At 58.4% G+C, this 12,242-nt stretch overlaps 3 protein-coding genes across 12 annotated transcripts in view; 2 read left to right on the plus strand and 1 right to left on the minus strand.

The window, feature by feature from the left end:
- LOC113972976 (dimethylaniline monooxygenase [N-oxide-forming] 5-like) lies at positions 1 to 3,051 on the plus strand (the record flags this gene model as incomplete). The annotated part of the gene is made up of 6 exons (XM_027694540.1): positions 1 to 67; positions 765 to 907; positions 1,158 to 1,354; positions 1,456 to 1,805; positions 2,209 to 2,281; positions 2,368 to 3,051. Coding segments are annotated over 6 exons (1,182 nt in total), but the record flags the coding sequence as incomplete, so codon positions are not given.
- Positions 3,052 to 4,063: 1,012 nt separating this feature from the next.
- On the plus strand, positions 4,064 to 11,133 carry PRKAB2 (protein kinase AMP-activated non-catalytic subunit beta 2). Of its 4 annotated transcripts, none has more exons than XM_027694701.1 (8): positions 4,064 to 4,572; positions 5,939 to 6,116; positions 6,346 to 6,512; positions 7,349 to 7,442; positions 7,997 to 8,117; positions 9,307 to 9,440; positions 9,742 to 9,810; positions 10,207 to 11,133. In XM_027694701.1, the coding sequence occupies exons 2-8, from the start codon at positions 5,955 to 5,957 to the stop codon at positions 10,282 to 10,284; spliced, it is 825 nt and encodes a 274-aa protein (XP_027550502.1). In that variant the 5' UTR covers positions 4,064 to 4,572; positions 5,939 to 5,954; the 3' UTR covers positions 10,285 to 11,133. The 4 variants fall into 4 exon arrangements, with proteins under 4 accessions (XP_027550502.1, XP_027550501.1, XP_027550500.1 ...); XM_027694700.1 differs by lacking the exon at positions 4,064 to 4,572 and adding an exon at positions 4,866 to 4,992; XM_027694699.1 differs by lacking the exon at positions 4,064 to 4,572 and adding an exon at positions 5,000 to 5,672.
- A 192-nt stretch (positions 11,134 to 11,325) lies between these two features.
- Positions 11,326 to 12,242, minus strand: part of LOC113973001 (myomegalin-like) — a 34,032-nt gene continuing 33,115 nt past the window's right edge. For 6 of the 7 annotated variants that reach the window (XM_027694602.1, XM_027694600.1, XM_027694597.1 and 3 more), the window contains 2 exons: positions 12,139 to 12,185; positions 11,326 to 11,888 (listed from right to left, as the gene is read on the minus strand). In XM_027694602.1, coding sequence (XP_027550403.1) covers positions 11,856 to 11,888; positions 12,139 to 12,185 — 80 coding nt within the window. In that variant the 3' untranslated portion in view covers positions 11,326 to 11,855. Of the gene's footprint in view, positions 11,935 to 12,138; positions 12,186 to 12,242 lie in introns of all 7 variants that reach the window. The other variant, XM_027694603.1, reaches the window with a different exon arrangement.

The following is a 12,242-nucleotide window of genomic DNA, read 5'->3' on the forward strand; positions in this document are numbered from 1 at the left end:
TTCGACGCCGTGCTGGTGTGCAGCGGGCACCACACCGATGCACATCTTCCACTGAACACCTTCCCAGGTACTGCCCCACGGGCTGCTCACTTGGTCCTTGACACCCCTGGGACCACCCTCCTCTCCAGCTCAGCCTCCACCCTGCTCTGAATGCTACCAAAAATGCCTCTGAAGTTTTAACACACCAGGTGGGATTGCATGAGCACCCAAAGCATCCTGCTGGCAGATGTCACAGCTGCCAGTGTGCCTCTCCCACCAGAGACAGGCTCCCTCTCCACACTGCTGGCCAAGCACATGCTAGGCTCTCCAGCTCCTCAGCAAGCTTGAGAGATCAGCACTCATGTTGGCCTTCTCCTTTGGGTGCCAGGCAAAAATGCCTGGAGGGCTTTCAGCTGTGGAGACCCTCTTTGGCTGGGGAACAGGCTGGAGGACACCATCACCAGGGTCTGGTGATATGGTAGAAACCCCAGCCACTCCTCTACCCTCAGTGCATAGCACCAGACAGGAACTGCAGGAGGATTTTGGTATGGGAGCACAGAGGTATTCAGTCCAAGCCCTGCTCCAAGTCAGGCTAGCCCCAAAGCCAGAGCAGGATTCTCAGGGCCACACTGAGAATCTCCCAGGCTGGAGATGCCACCACCTTTGTTGGCCCCACCCCAGGGCTGGTCCCAGCCTGTTCCCAAAATACACCACCAATCTGATCAGGGGGCAGCCACCCTCCTATCCCACATCCCAGCCCAGCATGGCTTCCCTCTCTCTTCCAGGGCTGGAAAAGTTTGAGGGCTGGTACCTGCACAGCCGGGACTACAAGAGCCCACAACCCTTTTCAGGAAAGCGGGTGGTCGTGGTTGGCACCGGGAATTCAGGCGTCGATATCGCAGTGGAGCTGAGCCACACAGCCAAACAGGTCTGCTGGGAGAGCCAACAGGGATGGGGTGCTTAATTCAGACCCCAGAGAGCAGTGATCATCCCCCCACCACCCGCTGCGGGCTCCCCTCCCTCCAGCACCCGGCCACGAGCACCACATCCCCTCTCGATGGAGGTGTCTACTGTGGTCCCAGCAGCTGTGCTGGCATCCCTGTCTCTGGAGCATGGCAATGGTCCAGCCTGGTCTCAGGATGCTGCCATGCTGCCACCTCTCTTCTCCTTTCTCCCAGGTTTTTCTCAGCACGAAGCGTGGGACCTGGGTGCTACACCGTGTGGGGGACAGCGGGTACCCCTTTGACTTCAGCCACCTCAGCCGCTTCACGCAGCTCCTCATGAGCCTGCTGCCTCAAAACGCCAGTTTTTTCGTGGAGAGGAAGGTGAATTCCCGCTTTGACCACACACTCTACGGCCTAAAGCCCCAGCACAGGTGAGTGCCATGGCAGCACTCCGGGTACCTGTCCCAGCAATGCCCATCCTGCTGCCCGTCTCACTGCCCAGGCCCATACAAGGTCTGTCCGTGCCTTCCAGGATCTTTGACCAGCACCCGACCGTCAACGACGACCTGCCCAACCGCATCATTTCAGGCAGGGTGCGGGTGAAGCCGAATATCCAGGAGTTCACGGAGACATCTGCCATCTTCGAGGATGGCACCAGGGAAGACATTGACGCCGTGGTCTTCGCCACGGGATACAGCTTCTCCTTCCCTTTCCTCGAGGGGTGTGTGAAGGTGGTGCAGAACCAGATCTCCCTCTACAAATTCATGTTCCCCCCTGACCTGGAGAAGCCAACGCTGGCTTTCATCGGCCTCATTCAGCCCCTGGGTGCCGTCATGCCCATCTCCGAGCTCCAGTCTCGCTGGGCCACGCAAGTCTTCAAGGGTAAATCAGGCAGTTTGGGGGGATGCAGCCAGGTTTCCCTAGCTACACCAAGACTGAGGTGTTCAGCTGGTGGCCTCCCCTCACATGCTGTCTCCCCACACTCACCTTTTAATCGTCCTTTCGCTCCTTCATGAGGACAAAAACCAGCGTTGTATTTTGCAACAAGTCTTGCACTGATCATCTCTTGTGAGGGCCACTAACAGGTCCTGTTGCCTGCAAACGACCTTCTCCCTTTCCTTTCCTACCATTACTTTCTTTGCCCACGCCTCCCACTTTGCTCTTGAGGTGGTGGCACTTCCCCAAAGCCCCAAAGGCTTCCATGTGCAAGCAGAGGTCTGGCTGAGCCATCCAGACGGTTGTGGGAGCACAGCCCTCCCTCCAGCTACAGCCTCCTCTTCCCTAGGGCTGCAGGACCTGCCGCCACTTGCCAACATGCTGGCTGAGATCACACGGACCAAGGACCAAATGGCCAAGCGGTAAGGACCCTGCACAGCATCACTTCTGCCACCCTTACCCCCGTGCTCATGTGACAAACCCGCCTCCCCTTCCTCCCTGCCCACAGGTTCGTGAAGAGCCAGCGGCACACCATCCAGGTGGATTACATCCCCTACATGGACGAGCTCGCCTGCCAGCTGGGGGTCAAGCCCAACCTGCTCACCCTCTTCCTCACGGACCCCAAGCTGGCTCTGGAGGTGGCCTTCGGTCCCTGCACGCCGTACCAGTACCGGCTGCGGGGCCCGGGTGCGTGGCCGGGTGCCAGGGAGGCCATCCTGACCCAGCGGCAGCGTGTGGTCAGAGCCCTGCAGCCCCGAGGCAGGGCCCGCCCCAGCGCCCTGCCCCGCATCCTCACGGTCCTCTTCAGCATCATCGGCGTGATTGCGGCCATCCTCGTCTACGGCTCGCGCTCTCCTTAGCCTAAAATGAAGGAGACAGCGGGTCCTCCCGGCAATCTTTTCCTTTGAGCTTGTGTCTGTTGCTCCTTGCTAGGTGTGCCGCCACGCCCGGAGGCACGGAGGGAGTCCTTCCTTGAAGGTGCAGCCGGGTCTGTCCCGCCTTCCTGCTGTGCCAGATACGCAAGTCCTGGTCAGGGGCTGCTCTGAGGACGGGGGTCACTTCCCTCCCCTAAATCCTGGCCCGGCAGCACCACAAGCTCTGTCTGTGGGTTAGGTCACACTGAGGTGGTGGGGAAACTGGGAATGCGCCTCTGGAAAAGGAAAATAAAGCTTGTCTCCGTGCCGAGGGGACCACGGGCCACACTGCTTGGCTGTCTCAGTCTGTGGGGCCTATCCTGAGGCGTCTGCCCAGCCCACGGGCAGCACCCTGCCCGCTTGCTGCCCGCAGCCCCCCAAACATCCCCGTCCCAGGCCCCGCCCTGCCCTCAGCAGACATGGCCGCCGGCGGGGGTGAAGCCGTGCGACCCTCCGCCCGCGCGCCATTAACAACAACGGGCCGAGCCGCCCTCACCAAACATGGCGGGTGCCCGGCGGCGGGGCCGCGGGTCCGGGGCGGGGCGCGGCCGCGGAGCGGGGCGGGGGCGGGCCAGAGCGCCCCGCAGCGGCCGGCGGGGGGTGGCGCCATCTTGGACAGAGGCGGAGAGCGGGGCGGCGGCGGCGGCGGCAGGTGGGGTCGGGCCGGGGCCGCGGGCGGCGGGGCGTCCCGGGTGGGTGGCGGTGAAGGTAGCGCCTGTCCGGGCGCCGCCGCGGCAGGCGGTGGGCGAGGCGTGGCCGCGCGATGTGGCGGTGTCCCGGAGCCCGCACCGCTGCAGAGCGCGGCTCGCAGCCCCTCGGGAGGGCCCCGTCCCTGCCGGTGCGTCCCGCTCCTCCCGTGGGCCACGGCGGAGCCGCGGGTGGTTTGGCCGAGCCCGCCGTGGCTGCCCCCGCCCCAGCCCTGCCTGCTTGGAAGGAGATTTTCCTCCCCCGCTTTCCCAGCTCATCCCCTTAACCTTACGACAACCTCAGGAGGAGGAGGAGGGAGAGCCCGGGCGGATCGGGCTTCCCCGGGCCACGCCAGCCCCGGGAGGTGCCATCCCGGCGGGATGCTGGGCAGAGACCTCCGTCCCTGTGCCCGGACCCCTCGGGTGCCGGACAGCGCTTCCCAGCGCGGGGCACTGGCCGGGTGGGAGAGGCAGCGAGCGCGACAGATCCCGGGGGGAATTGGTGTATTTCACTTGTCATTTTCAGAGTGGGGAGGTGGGGCTGGCTGCAGCCGAAGGGGCCTTGCCATGGGGCAGGCGGGCACACACCTCGCTGCGGCTGCGGCTGGTGGGGGCTCGCTGCCAGACTGGGAGCCGATGCGCCGAGACGCCGCGGAGCTTTGCTTGGGCTTTGGTGTGGTACGTCCGTCTGTGGCTCGGACGTACCTGTGTCACACCATCACAGCGTGCCGTGCTACAAGGTCTGGATGCAGCTACAAGGAGGGTTTGAGCTATAGAAGTTAATTCAGCAAAGCCAGGTACCACAGGCTGCTGTCCCAGCACAAGCAGGGTGCCTGTGTGTTCGATGCAGGGGATTCGGATGGCACACACCAGAAAGGAGCCACCGGTTGGGATAAACCTCAGGTGTTTGGAGAGCGTGACCTGTAAGGGACAGAAGGACTGGATTCCTTTTAGAGAAGAGAAACGGAAGCTTCACATCTGTTAACACCTGCATGTATCTCTCAGGTCTGTCCTGGTACAAGAGGATGTTCAGCCTTTCCTGCTTTCCTCCCTGTAGATAAGAAGTAAGGGATCCTTAGTGGAGTTACTGGGGAGGAAACTCCTCAACAACAGGTTAGTGTCACAGGGGCAGTTTTTGTGAGGAGCTGGCTGAGCCTCCTCAGAGCAGAGGGGGAAGATGTCAGAGCAAGAGGTGCAGCTCACCTGACCTGGATCATCAGATACACTTGATCCGCACTGAGAAGGGTGGAGGTATGGGTTAGCTGCCCTCTTGAGCTGCCTTTTAGCCCTCAGGATTTAAGAAATACTTTAGTAATTGCTTCATAATATTCTAAAGCCTGGCTTTGGCTGGCAGCCTTGCCTGGCACCCTTCGTATAACTTGATCTTCTAAACAAACCTCCAAATGTCACAAGTGAGCACATGAAGCAAGGCTGGCTGTGCCCTTGCCTTGCTCCACAGAGCCCAGGGTAAGCTGCAAAATAAGCCTGGGAAGCAGGCAAGAGCCCCAATCCATCTCAGCTCCTGAGAACTGGGTAAGGCCTGAAGAGTCCTGTGTAGCTTGCGGTGGCTTTGTTGTTTGTCCCGAGAGGTGTGTAGTTGTTTGTGGCTTGGTCAGTTGTCCTGTTTTGCTTTCTCTGAGCTGGGTGAGGCTGGGGATGCCAGCCCATCTCCAGCTGCAGAGGGACGCTGAGGTGGCTGGGGCTGCCCTTCCCTCATTGTGTGCCTCCAGAGAGCCCGGCAGATGCCAGAGTGCTTGGGGTGGTGCCGCTGGTTCAGTCACAACAAGCGGACCTCCTGGCTGTGCTGTGCTGCAGCTGACACGGTGGCTTGCCTGGTGAATCATAAGTAAATGCTGCTGAGAGCTGAGCTTTTTGCAGACAGCACAGCATTAGCCCCACTCCTTGGACAAGCTCCAGCTTGGGCGATTCCACTCGGACACTTTAAATGCTCCCTGTCATCTTTGCCAGGCGCAAGACTCTGCTCTTCTGCCTGTGAGCTCTTGGAGACTTATTGGGAGCTGTAAAACAGCTGCTGCTTTCACTCTCTGGTTGTTTTCTGGCTGGATGTAGGGGATTTGTCTGTAGAGCCTGACTGTGGGACTGTGAAAGAGGCTCTGTTAATGCCAAGCAATGATTTGCCAATAAAGGTTGGCTTTATTTTTCCCATCAGCCCCTCAATTCTGATGGCTGCCGAGGGCTGATGTTGGACACAGGTGAACTAATATTGGTTTTGGAGTCTTAAGAATTACCAGCTTAACTACAGTGATGGTTCTTAAGGATACAGCTATAATTAAGTCGAGCTGTCTTGTTTGTTGAGCATTCAGCTTCCAAACTTGGTAGTGGGAATGAACTTGGGGCCTTTTTTAGGATTGCTGTCCATCTCCTCTGGCAAAGAGCATTGGGAAACGGCGCCTTTGCTCCTCTCCTTGCTGCCAGAGCCCATGTGCACAGGTACAGTGTTGTTCTCTCTCCCTCACAGGGGCTGCTGAGCTGTCATGGGGAACACCACCAGCGAGCGAGTGTCCGGGGAACGCCATGGCTCCAAGTCCCACCGCTCGGACGGCTCCGGGGCCTCCCACCCCACCAAGGAGCACCCACACAAGATCATGGTGGGCAGCACCGATGACCCCAGCGTTTTCAGCTCCCATGACTCCAAGGTAGGGGCTGGCCGCTCCCTTCCCTGCCTCCGCTCTGGAGCCTCAGCTCACTGGCTCTGGGGGGCTGTGCTCCCAGCCTTGCGAGGGGTTTGTGGGGAGCTGGGAGGCTGGAGGAGCTCCGCAGTGCTCCTGTCTGGGATGTGAAGGTGTGGTGGTAGAGGCCAGGGGGAAGTGAATGTGTTCATGGTTGTCTTCGTGTCTTAGTCAGGCTCTGGTTTTCTTTGCTCAGATTCCTGGGGACAAGGAGTTTGTGTCGTGGCAGCCAGATCTAGAGGAGTCAGTGAAACCATCCCAACAGGCTCGACCAACTGTCATCCGCTGGGCCGATGGAGGCAAAGAAGTCTTCATCTCTGGATCCTTCAACAACTGGAGCACTAAGATCCCACTCATCAAGAGGTAGCCACTCCTTCAACTCACTCTATGTTCTCCTCTGCTCCATTGCAAAGAATGTTTTTCCTTCTCTGTGCTGGTCACTGTTCCCTTTGCTCACCTGGCTTTTCCTGTTCATCCAAGCTGGGGGTCTGAGCACAAATACATAGGCAGCTCCTTCCCTGATGGTCCTGCAGGGACTGTGGGAAGTTGTGAAACAGAGGGACAGGACAGGATAGGCCACTGTGCTTGCCCAGCTGTATGTCATGCAGGAGCCAGTCCTGGTAGCAGAGCCCTGCCCAAGTATGCAGCAGCCCTCTGGAAGCTGCCAGCTCTTCCCTTGGCTGTGGCTTTACCCCATGCCTAGTTGTATTGCTGTCAGTGGGGGTTGGTTGGTTGTCCTTCACATGTCTTGCTGTTCTGCAGCATGTTTGTGATTTACATGAAAGCTCTGTGTAGGACTCCTAGTAATTCTTCTGGAATTGCAGGCTTCACAAACAGAGTTGCCTCACTTGCTCCCATCCTGCCGTGCCAGCACAGGGCCAGGAGCTTTGCCCACGCATCCTCCCCAGTGTTTCTTGCACAGGGTGTCTGTCACATCCAGTTTCTCTGGGCTTGGAGGGCTGGACTGCCTCCTGCTCTCCTTGCAGCTGGACTCCCAGGGGTTTGAGCCACGCTAGTGCTTGGAATGCTTGTGCCTGTTGTGGCCATGCCTCAGGTCACCGAGGATGAACAAGCCTAACCCTACATGAAGGTGTTGGGGTAGAGGGGCTGGGCAGTGTTGATTCCTGGGGCCCCGTGGAAGTGCAGCATCCAGAGCATCAACAGGGTGATGCTGTTGCACATCTTTTCTTTCTGCACAGCCACAACGACTTCGTTGCTATCCTGGATCTCCCAGAAGGAGAGCACCAGTACAAATTTTTTGTGGATGGCCAGTGGGTCCATGACCCATCTGAGGTAATGTTCAATGCTTTATCCCTGCAGATCTTGTCTTCTTCTTCTAGGCAACTAGACAGGATGTATCTGCAACAGAGAGGGAACAGGAAGAAAAGGAGGTCATCTGCCAAAACAAAAGGGGCACCTCCCTCCCCTGAGTCCTCTCAGAGGGTGGTTCCTCTGGACTTAGTCATGCATTATGGGGAAGCGTTGGGGAGGGGCAGGGAAATGCCAGAAGGCCTTTAAATCCCATTGAGAATTTGTCTACAGGGGAAGATGGGCCATGGGTCATCACTCACTTGCAGGTTCTTCAAACTGGATCATGCGGTAGCAGCATGGGAAGAACACACCCATGTTACAGGATAGAGGATGAAAATAGGAGGTGATATAGAAGCCTAGGAGTAAAGGGAAATCCTCCCAGGGTAAACAAGCATAGAGCAGAGATAGACATCAGCCACCTGTGCTCTGAGGTAGTGGTGCAGCAAAGACAGCTTGGGCTGGGAGGATCTGGGAGGCATTGAGTGTGCTTCATTTGGAGGTGAACACAGGAAGATTCTTACCTCAGTTCTCTCCAGCCCGTGGTCACCAGCCAGATGGGGACGATTAACAACCTAATCCACGTCAAGAAGTCTGACTTCGAGGTGTTCGATGCATTGAAGGTGGATTCCCTGGAAAGCTCAGAAACCTCAGGTCGGGGTGAGTTTTGTGGCATTACAGCTTTGCATGTGCTATTTTCCACCTCCTCTGCTTTGAGACTCTCTGCTCTGGGGTGAACAGACCCCCTGAGCGGAGGTGTGGGCCTGCACTCAGTATGGAGTAGTGTTTGGCAGCAGCCCACGGCTGAGGCCTCGTTTCTCTGGAGGGGCTGTGCTGGTGTAACTTGTTCTGTGCTAGCGCCGGAGCAGAGCCAGCGCCTGTGCACGGCTGAGGGAGCCGTTCTGGAGTGGTGAACGCTGGGAACATCAGCCCTTTCTGTCTGAGCAACTGTAAGTCATCTGATCCGGGGTACAAGCTAGGTGAGAGCAGGATCGAGGTTATTTTCAGCAGCTGCTCTTGGTTTACATGCCAAGGTAATTTGTACTAGTGGTAGCACATTGCAGACCTCCCTCTCTGCTTGTGTTACAGCAGCAGGTTGGGTTACCACGCAGGCACCAGCAGTGCTGGCTTGGTGTGTAATGCTGGCAGGCAGCTCAGTCGTGTGTTGGTCCCTGGTACGACCCCATCATCAGATACAGCTCAGCTCCATGTCCTTTCCCAGCCTGGGCAAGAGGCACTTTGCTGGAGAGAAGCCAGCAGGCAGCAGCAGCTCAGAGAGGTGAAGCCCTTCTGGGTGCTGGCTGTTCCAAAATTATCAGATCAGATATAGCTGGGAGATGCGGCCAGTCCAGCTTCCAGTGATCAAAAGCTCCTGTGGTCCCTCCCATGTGTGGAGCAGCTGCTCAGTCTAGAGTTCCCATTTGCTTTTCCTGGACCCCCTCATCAGGCAGTCCTGCAGTACCAAGAGCATGCAGGCAAACTGATCCCTGTGTCCCTGCTGCCAAGGGTACAGTCCTGGGGCAAGCCAGCTGCTTCCTGTAGGAGAGAGACCTGGCTGTGCCGAGAACACGTGCAGGGTTCTTGTGGTGGGTACCACAGGGTGCTTGTGTTGTGTCAGTGCATGTACCAGCTTACAACCCTGCTTGGAAATGCCCTGGGCTCACCTGGCTGCTTTTTCTGCTGTGAAAAGGCTGAACTGTTGCTAAAGGATAAATACCTGGCCATAGCTCATGGAAGATATTTGTGCCTGAAAGATCCTGCTGGGTCCTTCTCAGCTTCTGGGATACTGTTCTGTGCTCTCCCATCCTGCTTTACCTATTTCATGTCTCCTCCTTTCTCTTCTCTCCAGACTTATCAAGCTCACCACCTGGACCTTATGGCCAAGAGATGTACGTATACCGGCCCGAGGAGCGCTTCAAATCCCCACCCATCCTCCCACCTCATCTCCTCCAGGTCATCCTGAACAAGGACACCAATATCTCGGTGTGTACCAGCATTCTACCCACACAGAAAGCTGCACTGGGGGTGAGAGGGGAGTCCTGTCTGCAAGGAGCCTGATCTCCCCTTGGCTGAGGCCTGGCCCTTGGCATTTCCTAGGAAAAGCATCACTTTTCCCATTAGCCACACTGATTTGGCCTCTTGGTGCTTAGCTGAGCTCTGTTCCTGTTCAGAACAGCCAGAGACACCAGCAAGCTCAAACTACCTGAGACAGCAGCTCCCTGTGCTGGCTAGGGCTGGGAGATCAGGGCTCTGCTGTTCCCTTGTGACACTTCTCTCCTCCTAGTGCGACCCAGCACTGCTGCCCGAACCCAACCACGTCATGCTCAATCACCTCTACGCGCTCTCCATCAAGGTAAGCGCAGGTCCCACTTGGCTGCTGGGTGAGGGAATGGGAGCTGCTGTGGCTTCCAGGAGCCTGCAGCACCTGCAGGGAGCAGAACCCGGACAGCTGGGGAGGACCCACGTAAGGACAGCATGGTTGCTCACTAAAGTGTGGCACGTGCAGGGGTGGAGGTTGTGGCTTCCTTACAATTCCCTTCAGCTGCCTCCCTGCACCGTGGTGGAGCTGAGCAGCCCCATACCAGATCCTCTGCCATGACATCCTGTTGTGTATTGGATGTGTCTCACAGGCTGTGAGACTTGGGACAGCAGGGATGGGCTGGGGCAGCTCCCTGAGCCCCCAGAGCCCTCCTCCCAAGGGCTGCCCCGGGAGTGCCCCAGTCCCCCGCTGACGCTGTGCCTCTCGCAGGACGGCGTGATGGTGCTCAGTGCCACGCACCGCTACAAGAAGAAGTACGTCACCACGCTGCTGTACAAACCCATCTGAGCCAGAGCCTCGCCCACCCCCCACGCAGGACACGAAACGCCGCTTTGTCTGCACACACTGGGCCACAGGACTGTGTGAGAACTGGGTGCTGGCTCCAGCCTCAAACCTGGCAGGGACACAGGCCCTGGCAATGAGCCCAGGGCCGCTGGGGCCTGTGACACTGTCTCATCCTACTGGCGTGGTTTGATTTAGCCCTTGGTTTCCGCCCACCTGCAGCTCCCCTAGGCTTCTGTGGGTCTCTGGGACCACTTTGCTGCTCACCAGAACAGCCTTTCCTCACGCCCAACATGGAAAGGGCTTCACCCTGCCTGTCTTCTCCAGCCTGCAAGGGCCTCAAGGTGATCCTAGCACTACCCGCAGCCCAGGCCTCCAGGAATGTGTCCTACCTGCTGAAGGTTGCTCTGGTGTCTTGGTCTTGAGTTTCCAAAGGCCACCTTGATCACTAGAGGCTCCGCGACACTCCAGCCTGCTACCTGCCCCCTGTCCCACAGCCCTGGCTGTGGGGCTGTCCCCCAGCTTTGAGGAGGGCTCTCAGCTCTGGAGCCCCAGCCCCCTGCCAGGTTCAGCGTGGAGCCAGCAGGGTGGAAGGTACAGCCGGACACAGCCACGCTTACCTGCCGCTGGGACAGCACCGTCAAGGACTGACTGCTCTGTCCCCAACACTGAGTGCTTCTATGGGACAGGGCTGGCTTCATCATAGCCAGAGGGGCACTGGCACATGCCCACGCTGAAGGGGCCTGGGGCGAGCAGAGCCGGGCAGGCACCCCAGGACCCTGGCTGCACCGCCTGCTGCCGCAGCAGTGCCATGGGACAGGGATTTATTTATTACAGTATTTATTGTTCTCAGTGCTGCTTGCCTGGTGTTGGAGGGGGGCTCTGGAACAGCAAGAGGAGGAAAGGCAGCACCCAGTGGGGCACAGAGCTGCCCTAGGGGTGCTGGGGTGGGGCACAGAGCCACCCCCTTGGGGCCAGCTGGAGCCTTTGGCACCCTGTGCTGTGGGTGAGTTGGGGAGGGGGAGCACTGCTGCAGAGACGGGCGTGCCAGAAACACCACAACCCAAAGGTAACCTTTATTGGGGACTCTTCAGCCACTGAACAGAATATGGCATTTCTTACATCTTCCTCCCGCACTGGGGCCCCAGCATGCCCGGGAAGCCCCCAAAACGCAGTTCTGATACCTCTGTCTATATACATATACATACATCCATGAGCAGGGACGGGTACTCAGCAGGGTTACAGGTGGGACCAGGTCCCAAGGCGAGGGGTGCTCAGTGTGGAGGGCTCTGTCACCCCACTGAGCACCAAGGGTGGAAGGGGGCGAGCACTGAAGCATGAGGCAGGCAAAGTCCAAGCCAGCAGCTGCTGCTGCAATGCCAAGCAAAGGCTGGTGAAGGGCATGCGACCACCACAGCAGCCCAAACCCACTATTAGTGTAGCACACCCCAGACCCCTGTCCACCCCAGCCCTCCGAGTAGCAGGGACAGAGTCTGCTCCAGCCCTCTGGCATGGCACGACTCAGCAGCCAGCGGGCTGTTCCATGCCGGGCCATCGCTCCCTGCCCTGCCTGGGGCTCAAGCGACAGGCAGGGCCTGCTGGGCCTTCACCTGGCAAGAGACCACACATGGCAGTAAGAGGGAGAGTTGCTGTGCCCTGGGGACATGGACACACGGGCTGTGAATAGACAACAAAAATGTATGTCCCCCCCACAACACACTACTGCACCCAGCTGGCCCTCAGCATCCCCTGTCAGCCACCACAGGGTGTGTGTCACCTGTGCCCATCCCCAGGCCATCAGGGCTCACTAGGGCAGAGACACCCATCCCTATCCCACACTGGCTGCCAGGGCAAACTCACCTCCAGGTTCGTCCTGGCCTTTCGCAGCACGTTGTGGGTCCTGGTCACTGCAGGGGAGAGAGAAATGGGGTCAGTGAGGTCCCTGTGCTGTGGAACCACCCCAG

The sequence above is a fragment of the Neopelma chrysocephalum genome, unplaced genomic scaffold, assembly GCF_003984885.1.
Source record: "Neopelma chrysocephalum unplaced genomic scaffold, ASM398488v2 Primary Assembly neopelma1_98, whole genome shotgun sequence".
NCBI lineage: Eukaryota > Metazoa > Chordata > Aves > Passeriformes > Pipridae > Neopelma > Neopelma chrysocephalum.

Excerpts from the sequence above, each read along its gene's own strand:
- PRKAB2 (XM_027694701.1), top strand. The coding sequence starts at position 5,955 with ATGGGGAACACCACCAGCGAGCGAGTGTCCGGGGAACGCCATGGCTCC. Across the intron at positions 6,117-6,345 it reads TCAGCTCCCATGACTCCAAG|ATTCCTGGGGACAAGGAGTT; the intron begins GTAGGGGCTGGC and ends TTCTTTGCTCAG. Across the intron at positions 9,811-10,206 it reads TCTACGCGCTCTCCATCAAG|GACGGCGTGATGGTGCTCAG; the intron begins GTAAGCGCAGGT and ends TGCCTCTCGCAG.